Here is a 20,537-nt window from a genome sequence, read left to right as displayed (position 1 = left end):
GTAGGGGGGGGGGCAAAAGGGTGGAGGGAACTGGAGAAGAAGCGTGGAAGGGGGTAGAAACCTGGGAGGTGGCAGAAGAGGAAGAAACCTGGGAGGGAACAGGGGAGGTAGGTATAGTACAAGGAGGAGGGTGAACCTCTACACTTGTAACAGAGCCAGTGAGAGGGAGGAAGAACCCGGTACAGAGACAGGGAAGGTAAAATGAGGTGGAAGGAGGGGTTAAAGGACCTTTTTTTGGACTCCTGAGAAGTAGAGGGACGATTGGGAGGAGGTGTCGTATGAGGTCTCGTCGATACTGAGGCTTGTGAGGGAGAACACGAAGAAGCGTGAACAGACCGAGGCGTTTAAGTAGGGACGTCTGAGCCTAGGACAGCAAAAGAATTAGATACAGTGACTATGGGAGAGGTAACCACAGAGGAAGCTGCAGAAGATGGGACCCCAGAAGTGGGGGGATGTTTTGAAACACTGGAATAAGAAACACGAGGTAGTCTCCCTTGGAGGCGGAGATGAGAAACTGCCATGGCATAAGGGAGACCTTCTGCCTCTTTGAGGTAACGGATTTCCCACTCATTTAAGTAGACTTGGCAACGGCGAGAGTACGAAGGGCGAGCCTCATGACAATTAAGGCAAGAGGGAGGTCGATTGAAAGACGTATTAGAATGGTCATCGGCACCACAGACTGGGCATTCGGCTATGGATCTATAATATTTAGCTGGATGGCCAAATCGCCAGCAATTTCTACACTGCTGCGGTGTAGGGATCACCTTTTGAACTTGTAACCGATGTCCTGCCACATAAACTGAGGATGGGAGTTCACGGCTGTCAAAAGTTAAACGAGCCACATTGCTAGGGTATCGTCTCCGCCCGCAGGCAGGAAGAACATAAGTGTCTACCTTGAGGATTGGGAGATCTTGGAGTTCCAGCTGTTCAAGAATGTCATTGCCACATGTCTGGAAATTTTGTTGAACTATGGTATGGGGCAGAATGTCAGTACCACTACAAGAATTGAGGGAATGATGTGAGTAGTGACAGGAAGAGAAAGATCATGAGCTTGGGTAGCATTCTGTACAGTGATGATGCGCGTACCGCTCTTAAGAGCATGAAAAGAAATATCTTTACCAACATGGCGTAGGAGTGCCTTGCCAATACTGTGGTCGGAAAGATAGGCGGTAGAGGAAGTCGGTCGTAAAGTGAAGAATTTAGTGCATTGTGCAGTCTGAAACTGAGCGTAGAAAGGGAGTGCAGGACGTGTTGATCTTTTCTGAGAAGAACGAGAAGGTGGAGAAGTATCATCAGCAGGTAACTGTCGTTGGCGTTTAGGTGTGGGACCAGAATTGGTCCGACGCGGAATGGGCCGGCGATTCGAAAATTGCCGCACCATAGAGGGAGAGGCCGGAAGCATAGTCAAAGGAGAGCGGAGGTCAGATAAATCAAAAGAGTCAATCAAGACCTCAGTACCTGAAGTGGGTGAGGAAACAGCACCGGCAAGAAGTACAGAGGCACGAGGAGTGTCCGAAGACGAGGCGGGGTCAGAACGGGGTGCGGTATCAAGAAGGGGCCCGGGGGTATCAGGTTCATGGACTAGGGCTGCCATGATTAAGTTACTTCTTTCTTTTTAAGAAAAAAAAAAAGAGAAAATAAAAAAAAGGGGGGGACTGGGGAGGGATAGTTCCTAGGAGGAATGAAAGGGCCAGAAATCTCCCTCCGTGCCCAAGAGGACCTCAGCACTGCAAGTAGCATAGATACAGCATGGAACCCGTGCCATACCCTACCCATCATGCCAGTAAACTAGCAATCCAGGATAGCAACCTCACATCTGCCGAGCTACCTCGGTGGACAAAAGAGGGCGGCCGGATATCCGCCACAAAGCATACCTTCAGCCACCACCCCCGGAATCCGAAAGGTGGCTTCCAGAGATTCACCTGTTGCCCGAAAGACACCCAAAGCCACTCCGGGATACCGGAGAGGGATCAGGACATCCCCAGGCGATCCAGATTCCACGGCAAACTACGCCACCGCCAAGAACCTCAATGGAATAGGATGGACCCTGGTACCCTTTCCCCTACTTGGGAACTAGCGAGCCTGTGGGAAAAATCCCAAAGGCCAAAAAGAGGAAGGGCAAAAGGGAGGGGTGGGGAGGGGGAGGAGGATGGGATAGGGAAGGGGGAGATTGGGGGTAATTAGGTTCGGTCTGAGGAAGGAGACCGACAGGTCTAATTCCTCAGACCAAGAGCCTCTTCACCACGCCAAGGAGCCCCCCTTGAAGAGGTTTGCATGTGCAGCACTTGTGTATCTTTGACAAATTTTATCAGTCTAATACAGAAGGAATTAAAATTCTGGAGACAAGAAATGGTGGAGTAGTTTGAGGACAAGTTCCTCAATCTTAATGATGCCGAGACAACGTGTCTTTCATCAAGGCTAAAGGCACAGCGCTGTATGACCCTTATGGGTATAGTGCTTAGTTGTTATAATCAAGGCTAAAGAACTGGATACCTCAAACTACTGCAACCACCACTTTTATCCAGGATTCTAATTCACCTTTGTATTTGACTGAAAAAGGGAGGTTCCTTGATGCTGGTGAGGGGCTTTTGATCTAGGGAATTGGATCTCTGCTCTGGTTCCCTGAATCGAGCCTGGACATCTTCCATCCTCCCCCCCCCCCCCCCACCATATGCTGTATAATCCTATGGGTTTAGTGCTCCCCCATGATTATAATACTGTAATAAAGCAGGCTTTATCAGTCTAGGGTATGCAAGTGTGGTACATTGACTTCCTCATGAATGCAATACTTTGTCCCTAAAGAATGTATTTAAGGCAGGTCAGGAGAGATGTGGTCATCTTTCAGGGCATTTTGATACTAGTTTACTGGAGGTTGGCATATAGTTCCAGGAGTGGCCACCAGAACTTTTTACCCTTAAGAGGGGCTCTTGATCCAAAGAAGTTGTCCTTCCCTTCATGATTACTTACCATTTCCTAAGCAATGCATGACCCCTACAGGTTTAATGTTTCCCCGATTAACACTCGGCTCCTACGCTGATGAGGGGTTCTTGATCTAGGAATTGGATCTGTCCTCCGATTCCCTGAATACCTTCCATTCCACCTCCCCCCCCCACAACATGCACTGCATAATCCTATGGGTTTAACATATCCCAATGATTTTAATTTAAAAAGAAAAATACAAATTTAATACCCTTTCCCTATTGATGGCTTCAGCACTCCCCATGATAATTCCCCAGATGTAAAAATGACCAGGCCTTATTTCTGCTGTACCCACCATTGTTGACATACTTGCACAGTGCTATTGTCAAATTGGGCAGGTTCAATATCTTAAAATGAATAGTTCACTGGTATACCCCTTGTGGGTTTAGAACTTAAAGATTATAATAATCACTGGTATGGTGGAACTTTCCTAAAAGTGACCAAACCTCACCCACACCCAATTTTAACCCCTAATGTAGTAACCTTTATTCAGCACACTACACTACAGGAAGAGGGTTAAAATATAAATATTTTGTAAAGGGATTCAGGGAAACCAGTTAGTTGGACTTGTCCTAGAAATGGGAAGTTATCAAAAAGTGCTAAATTACAAGGGTCAACAGTGCAGCAGGGTAGGGAAGGATGCAGGGGTATTGGGTAGCAAGAGGGGGATTATTATTAGGTCATGGAGTGCAGCAGGGCAGTGGATATTGCAGGGGTAGAAAGGTAACAAGAAAGTGAGGTAGATAGGGCTGTGAGGAGTGCTAGAGGCATCATCATCAGAGTTTGTGGGAAATAGGAAGTACAGTGTCTGCACTTTAGAGGAGGGGTTTGGGATATTGGCACTTCAGAGTGACTAAACCGTCGTATCTGGGTGCCTCTGGAAAGACTGATTATGTGCCAGTGCTCCCCTCAAGGAAGGTTCCTTGATGTTGGTGAGGGGCTCTTGATTTAGGGAATTGGATCTGTGCTCCAGTTCCCCAAATTAACCCCTCAAGGAAGGCTCCTTGACGCTGGTGAGGGGCTCTTGATCTAGGGAATTGGATCTGTGCTCCAGTTCCCTGAATTAAGCCTGAATGCCTTCCATCCCCCCATAGGCGCTGTATAATCCTACGGGTTTAGTGCTTCCCCTTGATTATAATAATAATCCCCAAATTAAGCCTGACTTCCTTCCCCATCCCCCCCCCCAGGCGCTGTATAATCCTCTGGGTTTAGCGCTTCCCTTTGATTATAATAATAATGTGCCAGTGATAATGAAAGTGTTTCTTTTTAGGCTTTTTTTTTTTTGATCACCCTGCCTTGGTGGGAAACGGCCGATGTGTTAAAAAAAAAAAAATACGTATACATGTACATATGTAATTTGTATTTTTTTTTCTTAACATGCTGGCTGTCTCCCACAGAGGCAGGGTGGCCTGGAAAAGAACCACTTTCACAATCATTCACTCACCAGAGGCTTGTAGATATGGTGCTGTATAGCCCTTGTGGCTTAGTGCTTCTTTTTGATTATAATAATAATTGTAGATATGGCAGTTTAAATGTCCTGCTCAACAGCAAATATCCCAAATCCCCTTTGAGGTGCAGGCACTATACTTCCCACCTCCAGGACAGGCAAATGCTATTATTTACATGTTGAAAAATAACATAAAAGTGCTGCATTATATAAATTACCAATATCCTGCAAGACATTATGTAGACAGCCTCATTATTATTACATTCATATCTTAGTGCTAATCCCACTAAGCATCTAAGGGGACCAACTCTTAAAGCAAAATTATGCTTCACACAAATAGATACGATTGGTGTATGATTGTTATGGACATACCATCATGACACTTCCTTTCAATATATTCGGTCACCTTTTCAAACATTTTTTACGATTTTATAAAATTGGATATAATATCCAAATGGCAATTAATACATATCTGCATTCATAAATCTACTTTTATATAGATACACAAAGTACCAGCAGTTCAATTTGTCAACCAGTCACCATTGCCATTAAAAGTTGAATTAATTCATTCATGAAAGTTAGTCTTTACTCCTCAGTTTACTACATCTGAGTTGCCAGATGTCACTTCTGCCCAGCAGAGGATAGAAACTTCTTTCTGCAACTCTTTTCAAAGGAGGTTCCTTGATGCTGGTGAGGGGCTCTTGATCTAGGAAATTGGATCTGTGCTCCAGTTCCCTGAATATCTTCCATCCCCCCCCCCCCATGATTATCATAATCTGTCTGCAACTGTACAAGAAAGTTCTTACTGGTAACTGCTGTGTACTCAGTAGCCACTCTCACAGGAAGTTAACTTTCCATTTACTGTATTCACAGCAGGAGATAAACCTGCGAGGCTTTTTTTTTTTTTTTTTTTTAAACTTTTAGGAAGGTCCTGCTGTATAGCCCTTGTGGCTTAGCGCTTCTTTTTGATTATAATAATAATAATTAGGAAGGTCCTTGGTTCTGGCAAAGGGCTCTATAATAGTAGCGAGTTTGTGTCGACCATCTTTGATATTATTTTAATGTCACCTTTGCACCATTTATAACATTTCTGCTATATTTTTAAATGTTTATACAGTAGTGTTCCATATACCGAAATAAATAGAATAGAGGAAATCAGGATTAATATACATTATTTAGGGTATGAATACTGGTCAGAGCCTGTCGTAAGTCCAAGGCATCGGTAAGCGAGTACGTCACTAAGTGAGAAGAGAATAAGATCATGACCTACAAGCCTTTTTGTTTTTATTAAGGACACTGGCATTATCTTCAAATTGCTGTTTGTTGAGATGTGCATCCAACAGATTTTTTTGGATAATTATCTGCTGTTACAGTATAACTAAAATTTATTATATTAATAAAATTCAGAGGAATAAGATTAGATCATACTTAAACTTCATTATGTTCTGTTATACTCTAATCCATACATTAGAATATCTGTTGCTTCAACAAATTTTGAAATGCAAAATCAAGATAAATCAGAATGGGTAGTTCTATATTAAATACTATACAACACTTGTGTACTGTCAAGCCAAGTGGATATTAACAATTTGTGAGGATAAGAGCAAAGGTGGGCATCACAGACTGGAAATTATTCTGATTAGGGAAGTATTCAATTGAGAAATATCACAACTGGGAGATCCATTTCACTTGAGACTGATGTAGTGCCAGAGGTCAACTGAAATTAGAAGGTTAAATTATATTAAATTATTTTACATTAGGATTATAGCACACAGCTTATTTTGTCGCCTAAAAATAAAGGAGAAAATGCAGAGTTGCTTTGCCCTAGCAAAGCAACTCGGCTTTGGCACGCATGCCAAACCTGGTACGCCAACGACTTCTTTCCGGCATGCTAACCCCTGGTCTCGTCTCAAACAAAATAAATTGCGACATTATCACATATCCATTCCAAGAAAAACGGGGAAAATAGTCCCCATATGTTTCCAGAGATTTTGTATCAAAGATATGGCTGACTTTGGTATGCACACTTAAAAAGGTTGCCCACCCCCTGCCCTAGGGTAACAATGTAGTATATCCCATTTCACCTTCCCTAGAAATATTTCACTTTTCCCTTATTTATTCATGCAGCACTGATGCATGTACTGCAATTACTGGAATTATTAGTCTCCTTGCTATCATAAATGTAATGAGCTATTGCTCAGTGGTAGTGCTTGGCTCCTACACGACAAGATCTAGGTTTGATTCTCAGGCTAGGCAAGACATGAGCAAATGCATGGACGAGCACACATGCGCACATTCTTATATCCTTTGTACCAACTTTAAAGCTCTAAACGGAAAAAAAAATTAATATAAGCTTGCACTGCACTTGTCATTTCTTCAGTACCACTGGTGTTGCACATTTGTATCCAAAAACTAAATCACTGCCAGCTGAAAAATGAATGTCCCAAAGCTATTGAAATATTCTGCCCTATACAATATGTACCATTACACAAACTACTAATACTCAGTAAATATTGGTCAGAATGATCAGCTCAGCATTTGGAAACTAGTTTTAAAAGATAACACCCCCTTATGAGGGTGTTTAGTATGTACTGTAATGAAGAGGCATTAGATACAATGTCAAATTCAAAATGGTTACCTTATTAATACTATTTGTGCTTGCCTGTAGAATGCCTGGACTTTGAAAGCTGGGTAAAGAAGTTACAGTTAAGTGGGTACTAACCCTTAGGATCCAAAGGCTGTCCAGGGCTTGGTTCAGGAGATTCTTCCACAACACTCTGTGCTTCAGGTACAGAAAGTTTACTTGCCGAGTTTGGAACAGAAACACAGCTGGTACTCAGTCCACCAGCATCAGATTTGCCCTCTACTAAATTTTGCCATGCTTCATGGGTCTCCATGATTATCTGAAATAAAAAATAACTTTGCACTATCTACTCTAAATGCAAAGCAATTTATTTCCTTTTACCATACCAGCTAAGTACAATAGAACCCCTGTATCCACCGATTCGGTCTCCACAGTTTCAGTTATCCACAGTTTACTGTGGCCCCAAAATGCCTCTATTTTGCATAATAATGGCCCTGAAGTCCAAATGTAGAGAAGCTGGCAGTTCTTCAAAGCCACAAAGTGCTTCTCATCAGTGTAAATGTGATAATTCTCCATTTATTGTGCATAATTTATCAATTAAATTTCATAATAGGTATGTATAGGACTTACATGTAGGGTTTACTATCTGCAGTTTCAGTACAATAGGACCCCTGAGAATATGGGGGTCCTACTGTACTTTACTAAAAGAATTAATGTACTAAAATACAATATAAAGGCTCATCAACAGGAAGTTCCAAGATTAATACAGCACCTACCAAATATCTGCCAGATGCCTTGCATTTATCCAATATAAATGTCAAGGCTATGAAATTGCAGTTATAAAATTATCTAATATCTTGCACCATTATGGTAACCTAAACATCAGTACAGACTTGCTGCATGTAGGACTCAAAGCCATGGCAAGCAGGCCAAATAGTTATCTGATGACCATGCTAGCCTAACGAGATTCGTCCATGTATATTTCTATACATCATAGGAAAATTAACACATTGTGGTCATAGTGTCATTATAACAGTCACTAATATCTAGTTACACATTCTGAATGGCTATGTATATAATGGAAAGGTATCATCCCCTTCTATTTTGTTGCTTTTCCATGAATATATCTACCAGCATCATGGCAGTTTGACTGCATCAAAATATTCCCAAGTCTATTCTTATACAGGAGGGCTCAGCTTTACAGTGCTTCGCTTTACGGCATTCCAATAATACAGTAGTTTTCAATTTTAACCACTCTTCATTCATTTAGGCTTCCTAGAGTAAATATATTCACCACTCACTACAAGCTAAGGACAAAAATATTTTAAAAAGGTAACTAATGTGTGTACTGTATATACATTTTTTAAGCCTAGCTCTATTGCTCAATTAATATGATAATGTAAACATATTATCAAGCTTTTATATGCATTTGAAAATGAAAAAAAGGCTATGTTTCACTTTACAGAAATTTTTGCTTTACAGCAGTAGCCCAGACCCTAACCTATATAAACCATGCTTTAAAATTTGACTAAGTGTGTCTTCCAGTCCTTACCAAGCTAAGGGTATCAATAATATTTAAACTTCTCTGTGGGCAAAGGAGACATGTACAAACCTTATGAGCGAAGTCTCTATCCTTCGCCACTCCATTAAATGCAAACTGGTTTTCAGGCTTTCCATCTGGTATCTTGTAGATCCTGAACCATTCCACAGTGGCTTTCAAGAAGCCAGGCATGTGCTTCTCCACATCAGATATGTCACTCAGCTGTGGTGCTAAGGGATCGTTAACATCAATGGCAATGAGCTTCCAATCTGTTTCTCCTTCGTCAATTAGGGCTATAGTCCCCAGCACCTGAAATTAAATGAGACTAGTAAAATGAGTTTCGAGATCTGTAGTGTGTTCTGACCTGGAAGATCCCTCTCTGCACTCTTGGCAATAAAAATTAAATACAAAACATGCAAGATCATCCCAAGGTAAAACTAGGTAATAAAAACTACTAGCAGTGATGAAACTGAAAATAAAACAAAGTTAAGGAAATTAAGTACAACCATTCTTGAGTAAATTTGCATCTAGATTTACACAGATCTTTAGCAACATAGAAAATCAAGTGCTTATGCAATGTCAATATATCTTTGAATCTAGTAATTTTGAATTATTAACAAAGCAAAGTCAATAACCAATCTTTAGATGCAGTTACCAGAAATATATAGATTAAATTAAAAGTACTGTTCTGAGGAAAGTAGTGTATTCTAGTAGTAGTAATAGTGGTGGTAGGCTGTAGTGTAGTTCAATTTATTTACCTTAACTTGAATGACCTCGCCCCTCTTGGCAACACGGTAGCCAATTTCACACACATCTATAGGGTCATTATCACCCTTGCAGCCGGTAGCTTCGTCTATGTGGCTGGGGTCCTCCCAAGTCTAAAATACAAATGATTTTTTAACTAAAATGTAAGGTAAGAAATTAGAAATTTGCAACTAGTGGAATACTTAAATTTGGCCAATTTGAAGGTCTCTGAAACTTCCCTATTTTTCCCCCCAACATGTTCTTCACATATTGGTAATTCATACGCAGCATTGTATGACCCTAGTAGGTTTAGCGCCTCTTTTATTATAATAATGCTAATTCATACATACAAGGACGTGATTTTCAATATTCCATTTTATGAGAGAGTTTACCGTGTTCTCAAATCTTACTTGATCTACAAATCTTTATGTATAAAACTTAATGGTGGTTTGTCAACTACAGCATATATCATAGTAAATGTTGCAGTGAAGCCAGACAAGAATATTCAGAGCATTGACAATACAACTGCCCCTCAAATATATAGCACAATTTCAAAAACCCACACTGGGCAAGACTGACTTTTCCCTTTGTTTCATCTCAACATAAAAGCAGACTGACCTGGGGAAGGGCACCATAATTCCAGATGTAGCCATGATGAGGGAAACAGTTGGCAACAAAACGAAGTTTACCCTTCTTCACATCCTGTTTAATGGGATTCAAGGGCTCCTTCGTAGCTATCTGTAAGGAAAGTGCACTCATCACTTTATATTTACCATACTCAGAATAAAACAATGCCTCAACATACCCTAATGTTGGTAGAATTACCGATAACATGTTTGGTAAAAGGATGTATGTGGCATTACTTGCACATGTGTCTTTTACCTAACATACCCTAAAACTATCTCAGGCGATGATAAAATTTCATAATTATATCAAGTATCTCTCACCATGCAGTACATAAACATCTCAATTTGTCATCTTCCACTTACCTCCATCTTTGCATTGGTCCAGCGTGGCACCTCTACCACCATATTGAAAATCTTGTTTCCTTCATTAGAAAAAAGTGGGATATCATGGAATGGAGACAGCGGCCCATCCTCGTTCTCTGCCAAGACAGTACAACCATCAGCTTATTTTTTTTTTTTTTGCTAGTTACTAAATTTAAGTTACTATATTTGTGGTATTAATTGTATGGTCCTGTATTCTGTTACACTCCACATTTATTTTCCGTCCTGGATTACTACAATAACCTGCCACAAATAGGCAAGCTAAACCAATCCTGGCCATGACTATTCTATTTTCCCATATCTTGCTACAAACAAATCTTACCCAATGCACAATACATAATTCCACTTCTGTACAGATTTAGCATTTTTAAACTTCACCGAACTTATCCTCCAGACGTTTAAATTTTTATCTTGTCCTGTAAATGACAGTCATCTTTTTAGTACTATTCCTGCCAAATTTATCAGCTTTTGTTCACATTGTCAACATATTTTTCACGAATAAAACATGTTAATTACTAGTTACGTATTTCTAATTATGCTCGTACAATGCCCATACTCCCCCATTCATTATGGCGCCAGTGCCATCTTTTATCTTGCTACAAACAAATCTTACCCAATGCACAATACATAATTCCACTTCTGTACAGATTTAGCATTTTTAAACTTCACCGAACTTATCCTCCAGACGTTTAAATTTTTATCTTGTCCTGTAAATGACAGAAGTAATTTTTTTAGTACTATTCCTGCCAAATTTATCAGCTTTTGTTCACATTGTCAACATATTTTTCACGAATAAAACATGTTAATTACTAGTTACGTATTTCTAATTATGCTCGTACAATGCCCATACTCCCCCATTCATTATGGCGCCAGTGCCATCTTTTATAAAAACTTACATCTAAAAAGTCACCTAATGGCTTATTAAATAACTATTCATAGCTCCTTTTCCTAGAAATTGTCTCCATATGTTGTAGCACTACCTTCCATAGAATGGCTACAAGGTGTATGATAAAGCAGCTGCTCTGGCAGATTTTTTGGGGAAAAAAAAAAAAAAAAAGGTCTAACCAAGTAAATATATCAGTATTAGTGGCAGCACACTACTGATGTATCTTTTTTAATCGGACTTGAGGCAGAGGATCCTGCCGCACAAGAAAGCTGATAATTTAAATGAACTATCATACAGCAGAAACAACAGATTACATGAAGGTAAAATGGTAAGCAGCAATTAAACAACCCTGTCCAAGCATCCAGGCAGTAGTTAATGGATACATTCCTAATCAAACTTAACAATATTCTCACTGTTCTGCTTAAGTCTCTGCTCAGGATGATAAATTCCATTACTCTACCCAGCAGAAATGTCAGGTCAAGATGGGCACATAATGTGAAGTCTGTTCATCAATAACAAATAATTACTTAAAAGGAATTCGTAAGTTATTTCACCAGACAGCTGTTAATAAGAAATACCAACTTCAGCAAGTCCGAACCTGTAGTGAGTAGCTATCTGTATATCTATCTATCTCTATATATCTCTCTCCCCATAAAAATCAAGCTAGTTTTAATTGGCCTACCCCCAAGTGACAACTCTGAGGAACTAACGGGAAGTTTTATGATTTTTTTATGTTAAACTGTAATGGATTAATGCATATTAATGTCGTGTTGCGAGATTTTTAAAACTTCATGGCAGAGTATGAGCCCCACCTACTAAAATATTGAACTGGTTTATGTGGGAAAGAGAAAGAAAAAGAAACAGGGAAGGGGAGAGAGAATGAGAAAAAAATAATGCATATACATACACACACCAGTGTCTAGTGAAGAGGTGGGACCAGGAGCTATGACTGACCCCCTACAACCACTAATGTACGTGCACGCGCGAGCACACGCACCAGGAGCTATGACTGACCCCCTACAACCACAATTATGCGAGTACGTACGTACATACTCGTACTGTAGTATATGTGGTATGACTGACGTACGTACGTGTACACACACACAACTATACAACCCCGAAGATAAGATTTTGTTCGTCGGATTTTTTTTTTTATCCCCGGAGGATTAGCTACCCAGGATAACCCAAGAAAGGCTGCATGTCATCGAGGACTTATTTCCAGTGTGGTCCTCAACCCGGTCCCCCAGGATGCTACCCACACTAGTCGACTAACACCTAGGTACCTACTTACAGGACAGCAGGTGTAAGGAAATACGCCCGTTTCCACCTTACCTGGGATCGAACCACGGACATAGGGGAGAGCGTTACCTACCAGGCCATAAAACTGTTAGGAACAACAAACCCAAATAGTTGTAAGAGACACGTACTGTAGTATATGTGGTATGACGGGGTGTTGAAACTGCCTCGCTCGATGACACTAAGATTGAGACCCGTGTACTGACTGGTGGAGGTGTCCCACACCACCACAGTGGGCACCCTCACTCCTGGTTTGCCGGAGTCATTCTTCTCATCTGTGCAAGTCTTCCCACAAGTTACACAGGGCTTCTTTATATGATCTTTAATCTCCTCGCTATCATCGCCTCTATCTTCAGTTCCAGCTATTTGTTCATCTCGCATTACCCCCACTTTCTTGATAGGAATGTCGACGGAAGAAGTCTGTCTGTTGTGTGCGAGGTTTACCTTGGTAGTAATTCTGACTTTGATGCCTGAGGCTGGGTCACCAGAAACACTGGTAACTGCCGGCCACCAAGGCACCAGGCGCCCATCTGGCAGTACTAGAGTAATGTTATTTTTCACTATGTTATCTACTCCATGGCACACTATACACGCCACCATAACCATAACTGCCGTCTTCATCATGTTTCAGAAACTATTTACAAGTAATAAATTATGTCTGTGGATGAAATAACTTATATACACATCCACATATATTACAAAATCTCTTCACAAGTCAATGTCTTTCAGACGATACAAAAAGTACCATGGATAAGCAGCCTACCACATCTCCTGTGGTTGCTGACACTCCATATAAAAATGTCTTTAACAAGCGTTCCAGCCAAGACACCAATAAAATTCTGTTATAGTCTGGACGTCGTGAGGTTCTCCTCAGTATGGCAGGTGGGACTGTCTCTCAGTCCTCTTACGCGTCTCGTGAGGATGAGAAGAGTGCTGGAAGTCTCTCTTAGCTGTACTGCCACTCCTGCTCGCCTCCTCCTCCTTCTATATGCGTCCCGAGACACAAGTCACCCACCTACTCTCTACTTTACCGGATGGTAGCCTCAACGTTGACACCGCCCACTCAAGTATCACCCCTCAGGGCTTTGATGATACTGACCAGAGATTCTTAGTACTACAGCAATGACCCACTGTTATTGATTAGCCTAAGTTGGGATGCTGTAGTGGTAAAGGTGTAAGCTTTTTCAAGGCACTGTTCTTGCGACCTTTGCTCTCGTGTCCTCATTGCCAATGTTAAGCTTCGATACCAAAATCAATAAGAAAGTTGGTACTTAAAGCGGAAAGAGCTATTATGAATGAGCAAATAAAATATAGATGTGAACAATAACTAGGTTCCTACCTTATAAATTACGGTTTACAATACTTGCTCTCAAATTTGGATTTTTTTTTTGGCTTGCTCATCGTCTTCATTACTTGCTATAAAATGCTTAAAGATACTGGTGTAACATGCATAATTTCTGAATCCGGAACGGACAGTAGCACAAATTATGAAAGGGATTCAAGTCGAACTCAATGTTTTTTATTGTCAGCTTCAAACCTCAGGGAATATATGTTTTGGTTGAGTTATCACTGAAAAGAATTGTGGTTTGTCCAAATATAAATATACAAACTTTAAAAAATGGAAAAAAAAAGTGCGATTTCGGAGAAACTAGCAGATAATTTACCCGTGTTTAAGAAGTAATAAGATTTATCAACTAAATGTTGGTGTCCACTGCTAGATTTAGACTAGGCTATAAGGAAGTTTAGCAGATCAGTTATACAAACTCCACCCTATAGATGTTAGTGTGGGAAGACACTGCCCCATTAGAAAACTGTAATTATGACTGTCCAAAAATCAACCTTTTATAGGTGACCAAACAACTTTAGTTAAAATAAATTCTTAAGTGTTAATAATATACGTATTCCTAAGTACATAATATCTACTTTAAGCTGTGGATTAAGTATTTTGATGTGTGTGCAGTTTCGAATCCTGTTGTGGACAGAAAAATTATAATATTATATATATATATATATATATATATATATATATATATATATATATAACTTTATTAATAGACAGAATACATTGACAGGAAACACAAACATGAATACATTGGTACAACATATCAAAGATTATAAATCTCCTCCGGATCCTCCAAAGCCGGACGCGAGCCCAGTATGAAGCAGGCATTTCCCCTCTGGATGGCCACGCTGAGGCGCTGGAACATGAAAGTGGTTGCCCTTGGGTCCTTTGTGTCGATGAGTCTGGAACCCAGTTCTTTAAGGAAACGTGTGGCATTTTTTCCCCATGATCCCAAGGTCTCTGATCCAACTGGGACAAATTGATACTGTTGGCTCATATCCCTGTACTTGCCGATCTTGTACTACTCCCTGTCGCCCGACACTGACGGATGTAGGTGTCAGCCAGGGTCGACACGCAGGTATAGTCCCATGCTAAGAACTTCCCATTCTTCTTCCAAGGACAGATGGTGATCCCGTCGGGCCGGTGTGCTCGGTTGTGGGTATTGTTGGCTGCAAGTGATCGGGGCTCTCTCGACTGGGCGTCCAGCTGTAGCAAGGGTTCTCTTTATGATGTCGTTGACTTCATTGTGTCTTGCATGCCAGCCCTTTGTTTTGGAACAGTTAAGACCACGTAGACCATATTGGTCGGCTTGGGCATCACCGCAAATACACGTATATTCTGTGTGAATTGGGGCAGCGAGGCGGAGAGCCTCGCTGGCCCTCTTTTGACAACCCAACACTCAACGAATATGACTCACACCTGAGATCAATCTTCAAGGCCCTGAATCTGTCATTAGAAGACCAGCAATGGAATCAGGCAACTCTTCCAGTGCGACTGGGAAGTGTAGAAGTGCGCAAGGCAATGCAGGTAGCTTTACCTGAATTTCTGTCCTCGTGTTTGGTTTCCAATGGACTAATCAAGGAGATTGTCCCCGAACGCTTAAGAGGTGCGGTAGGAGTTCATTACCCCAGGTTAACTGAAGCAGCCATGCTGTTGGACACCCTTGTAGGCCCCTCAAGCAGACCACTTCCTCCCAAAGAGCACAAAGTCCAACTGGGACAAACCAATAATGGAAAAAATTGCCAACACAATGCTCACCAACGCTTCAGGAAAGGACAAAGTTAGTCTCCCAGCGATGAAGGCACCATTCAGATTTCCCTTTAGCTGTTCCCAATTCCTCCCTGGGCACTCGACTCTACCCACAGGCCATTTGGATTGGTGTTGCTCTTCGCCTAGCCGCCCCCATACTCACCAAACATACGTGTATTTGAGGCAGAGCGTCAGCTGATCAATTCTGACTTCATGGTCTCTTGTGTCATGCATCAAAAGGAAAGTATGCTAGACATGAGGAGGTCAATGACATCATAGAGGTATCGCCACACCACTGCCCAGCTCAACGGGAACCTCAAGTACAGAGGTCTGATGGAAGTCAAAAGCGTCCTGATGGAGTCAATATGGTACCCTGGAAGGATGGAAAGCAAATCGCCTGGGACTACACCTGTGCCGCCACTTTGGCAGACACCTACTTGCCATACTCTGAAGCTAAAGGGGGTGGAGCCACCAGCTACACTGAGACCCAGAAAAACCGTAAATATGAAGGTCTGCCCTCTTGCTATAACTTCATCCCAGTAGGGTCAGACCCCCTTAGAGCATGGGTCAAGTGTGCTCTAACGTTCCTCAAAGAGCTGGGTGAAAAAGCTTGTCACAGAACTAAGGATCACAGAGCAGCCTGCTTCCTTTTTCAGAGACTAGGTGTTTCAATCCAGAGGGAAAATGCCTGCAGCATTCTGGGCACGCAGTCCACCGCCAGGGAGCTGGACCAAGTATTCGAGATGTAGGCTCTGAGATGCTATTTATGTTGTTCTAGTCCCCATTGTATTGTCTTTTGTCTTTAAATAAAGTTCACATAGAATACATAATATACGGGGTGGTAGGAGAAGAAAATACTGAAACAGCTCCAGGGAGAACCTCCAGTTTTCTCTGAAGAAAGTTTATTCTTTTCTTTTGTGATGAGGGTCCGCAGTCCAGTTCCAGAGGTGGTACCTCCAATATATATCATATATATCATATATATATATATATATATCTATCTCGCTTGAAAGTAATCTTTCTTATGCTCTTTTAGATGTAAATTATATTTTTAACTTAAGACTGAATATTATAAAGGAGAGGCGACAAGTTTGAAGACGACATTGTTTCAGTCGTCTACCAGGAATACACAAGGACAACCGGGGGTGGTACATAACTTTGGTTTCTCCCGTAAAATTTACAAATATTTTCCGGGAAATAAGGAATATCTATTGCTCCTCTCAGGCGGCAACATGAAAATACGTTCCAACTTTTATTTTTTGTACTTTAAAACCCGTATTACCTGAACCATTCGACTCTTACCCCGCCCCCTAATAGCCAACACATTTTATTTTTTTTTTTCAAGTTTATCGAACGAGACAAACTCTCACTCTTCCCCCCCCCCACATATATATATATATATATATATATATATATATATATATATATATATCTATATATATATATATATATATATATATATATACACACACACTGGAGAGGCGCGCGTGTAGTGTTTAAACCCTACTTTTTGGGGATTAAAGTACTTTTGAGTGGTAATGAACAGGTGACACGAAAGCTTAGTGGCCCTTTTGTAGTGGATAGGCTTATAAACAATAAATCAACCTTTAAACATAATATATATAATATATATAAATATATATAATATATATATAATATATATATAAATATATATATAAATGTATATATAAATATATATAATATATATATAAATATATATATATATAAATATAATATATAAATATATATAATATATAAATATATATAATATATATATATAAATATATATAATATATATACAAATATATAAATATATATATATTTATTTTAACAAGTCGGCCGTCTCCCACCGAGGCAGGGTGACCCAAAAAGAAAAAATCCCCAAAATGAAAATACTTTCATCATCATTCAACACTTTCACCTCACTCACACAATCACTTTTTGCAGAGCTGCTCAGAATACAATAGTTTAGAAGCATATACGTATAAAGATACACAACATATCCCTCCATGTTACATCACTGAGAAAACTAACTCATTCTACCTGTTGCTACTCTTGCAACATTACAGACCTGGGAGTAGTAATGTCTGAGGGTATCACTTTCAAGGATCACAACAGTGCCACGATCGCACGTGCAAAGAAAATGATAGGATGGATAATGAGAACTTTCAAAACGAGAGATGCCAAGCCAATGATGATCCTTTTCAAATCACTTTCTCTCTAGGCTGGAATACTGCTGTACATTAACATCTCCATTCAAAGCAGGTGAAATCGCAGATCTAGAGTGTACAGAGATCCTTTACTGCACGTATAAGTTCTGTCAAGCACCTTAACTACTGGGAACGCTTGGAAACACTTGACTTGTACTCGTTGGAACGCAGGAGGGAGAGATATATCATAATCTACACTTGGAAAATCTTGGAAGGAATGGTCCCAAATCTGCACACAGAAATCACTCCCTACGAAAGTAAAAGACTGGGCAGGCGATGCAAAATGCCCTCAATAAAAAGTAGGGGCGCCATTGGTACACTAAGGGAAAACACCATAAGTGTCCGGGGCCCAAGACTGTTCAACAGCCTCCCATCAAGCATTAGGGGAATTGCCAATAAACCCCTGGCTGTCTTCAAGAGAGCTGGACAGATACCTAAAGTCAGTGCCGGATCAGCCGGGCTGTGGCTCGCACGTTGGACTGCGTGCGGCCAGCATTAACAGCCTAGTTGATCAGGCCTTGATCCATCGGGAGGCCTGGTCATGGACCGGGCCGCGGGGGCGTTGATCCCCGGAATAACCTCCAGGTAACCTCCAGGATGACTCACGAGACGTGTGCGGAAGATTTCCATCCCCCGTGGCTTGTCTTTCTTTGTTAAGATCACCTGTGCGATTGTACTGCATATATTGCACACAGACACATTTTCACCAAGCACGAAAAACCATTATAAGTACTGCATTTCACATGTCACAATCCATATTCATAATTTGTTCCGCGTCATCGGCAGTCAGCAAATTTAAACAAAAGGAAAAAAATAGCCCACAATTGATATAGAAAGAAATGCTGGATTCTAGGCAGTCATCTCGTGGGGAGAGTTGCACCCCCTCCCAGAGAAGAGGGGCAACTATCACTAGGCACTACACATTTAGGTGAAGGCTCAAGGGCAGAAGATAGACATTTCCATACACTAGAGGGGTTAGCATGAGCCCCATTGACCACAAATGTACATTTTAGTGGAGGAATCTCACCTACACGGCAGTTACGAGATCTACCTTAAATTCCTTGAAAAACGTTATCAATGATTGGCCAACTCTTCAAGAGTAACATGTCTGTCATGCGAGGTCTAGTGTTTAGAGTTTAGCCCTGCTATATTTACGAGGGACTTGCCATGGGTCATCGTCTTGCCCATTCCGCTGCATGGGTGTGCTTGTGCATCACAGACACACCCGTGCAGCGCATCCTACCTCCTACCCTGTCTTTTCCTGTTCTGTCCTTCCCAGCCAACTTACCATTCACTGGCCATCCCACCCTCCCTATGTCATACCTCCCTCCCCCGCCACCAAGCCTGTTCTCCATGAGTCCCCTTCCTCTGGCCATATCACAACACACCGTCAGTGGTGGTTATTATTACTAGTCCTGGGTGGGGCGTCAAAACCAGTTACATATAAAAATGACGGGGCGAGAGCGTGGAATTTGCAGGATAGAGTGTGAGAGGGTGGAGTTGGATGATGGAAGGGATATTCAACCTTTCAGAGTAATTAAGATTTTTTTTTTTTTTGAAGTCCCGCAATTCATTGTACAACAAAAAACCCTCTTCGAATCAATACATAATTCAGTCCACAAATCACTTCATGCCACAGATCACGAGTCGGTCAACCTCAGCTTCATTTCACCTGTGGTCTGTTTTGGGAAGGTCACCGCCCCCGCAGTCTGGTCTCCGGCCAGGCTGGTGCCAGCAGAATGGATACCAACATATTATCAGGAACTTTGCAAAGTAACATATTACAACATCAGTTCCATATCAAAAGCTACACCTCAGATTCCTGGAAATGAGAGCACTGGAGTGACACTTTGGGGAAGGGAAAAGGGATGACCAGTTTCGGGAAATGGGTAGAAGCGAAAGATATTTAATTTTAGTTGAAAAAGATGAAAATGGGAGGATACAGGAGAAGACTGGAAGAAAAGAAAACTAGACAAGACAAAGAAAAAAGTTACGTGGGCAAGATTTTGAGACAAGGTTGAACGGGGAACAGGTTTAGAGCGCTGACCTCGCCTAGCCTGCCCTGGACAAGGTTAAAATGTGAACTGGTTTAGAGCGTTGACCTCGCCTGCCCTGGGCTGGGCACAAGACATCGTTAACGCGCAAGAGCTGATATCGATAGGGTTACCTATTTGAAGTGACAGTGCTCAAGAGAAGTGGTGCCCATCGTGTGGGTTGTGGGCTCTTGAGAGGCCGTTATTATTCCAGAGCGTCTGAGGAAGCTTCGCACTAAGTATTTCTCCTCATGCAAGAGCTTTTTTCCTCCATTAATAATATCTATTTACTACAAGTACATGTACAAGGTATACAGACCTAGCCGACATCAATGACATACTACTATACAGAAAGTCCTTTGTTATGCAGAGCATTTTGGGCAAATTAGGTAAGTTTTGTCCCAGGATGCGACCCACACCAGCCGACTAACACCCAGGTACCCATTTTACTGATAGGTGAACATGAACAACAGGTGTAAGAAAACACGTCCAATGTTTCCGCCCGTGCCGGGAATCGTACCCAGATCCCTCAGCGTGTAAAGTGAGAGCTTTGCCTACCAGGCCACAAGCCGCCCTACCCTAGGAAAAATTACAGCTTGCCTAATCTTTATATCTGTTATCTTTATAGCGGGCTCAGTGGGCCTTAAATACGAACATGTTATAATACACACACTAAAGTAACCATCATGCGAGGATCCGTGAAATTTAAAAGTAAAAACA

At 41.3% G+C, this 20,537-nt stretch overlaps 1 protein-coding gene across 2 annotated transcripts in view; it reads right to left on the bottom strand.

Annotated features, from left to right (window-relative positions):
* Positions 1–5,793: 5,793 nt before the first annotated feature.
* Positions 5,794–20,537, bottom strand: part of Nurf-38 (Inorganic pyrophosphatase Nurf-38) — a 28,297-nt gene continuing 13,553 nt past the window's right edge. The window contains exons 1-7 of one of the 2 annotated variants that reach the window (XM_053778758.2): positions 12,615–13,175; positions 10,284–10,399; positions 9,913–10,032; positions 9,309–9,428; positions 8,623–8,859; positions 7,149–7,329; positions 5,940–6,143 (exon numbers count right to left, since the gene is read on the bottom strand). In XM_053778758.2, coding sequence (XP_053634733.1) covers positions 6,112–6,143; positions 7,149–7,329; positions 8,623–8,859; positions 9,309–9,428; positions 9,913–10,032; positions 10,284–10,399; positions 12,615–13,107 — 1,299 coding nt within the window. In that variant the 5' untranslated portion in view covers positions 13,108–13,175 and the 3' untranslated portion in view covers positions 5,940–6,111. Of the gene's footprint in view, positions 6,144–7,148; positions 7,330–8,622; positions 8,860–9,308; positions 9,429–9,912; positions 10,033–10,283; positions 10,400–12,614; positions 13,176–20,537 lie in introns of those variants that run through there. The other variant, XM_070090709.1, reaches the window with a different exon arrangement.

Source organism: Cherax quadricarinatus, chromosome 32 (genome assembly GCF_038502225.1).
Source record: "Cherax quadricarinatus isolate ZL_2023a chromosome 32, ASM3850222v1, whole genome shotgun sequence".
NCBI classification, from domain to species: Eukaryota; Metazoa; Arthropoda; class Malacostraca; order Decapoda; family Parastacidae; genus Cherax; species Cherax quadricarinatus.
This window is presented reverse-complemented; position numbering and strand designations above follow the sequence as displayed.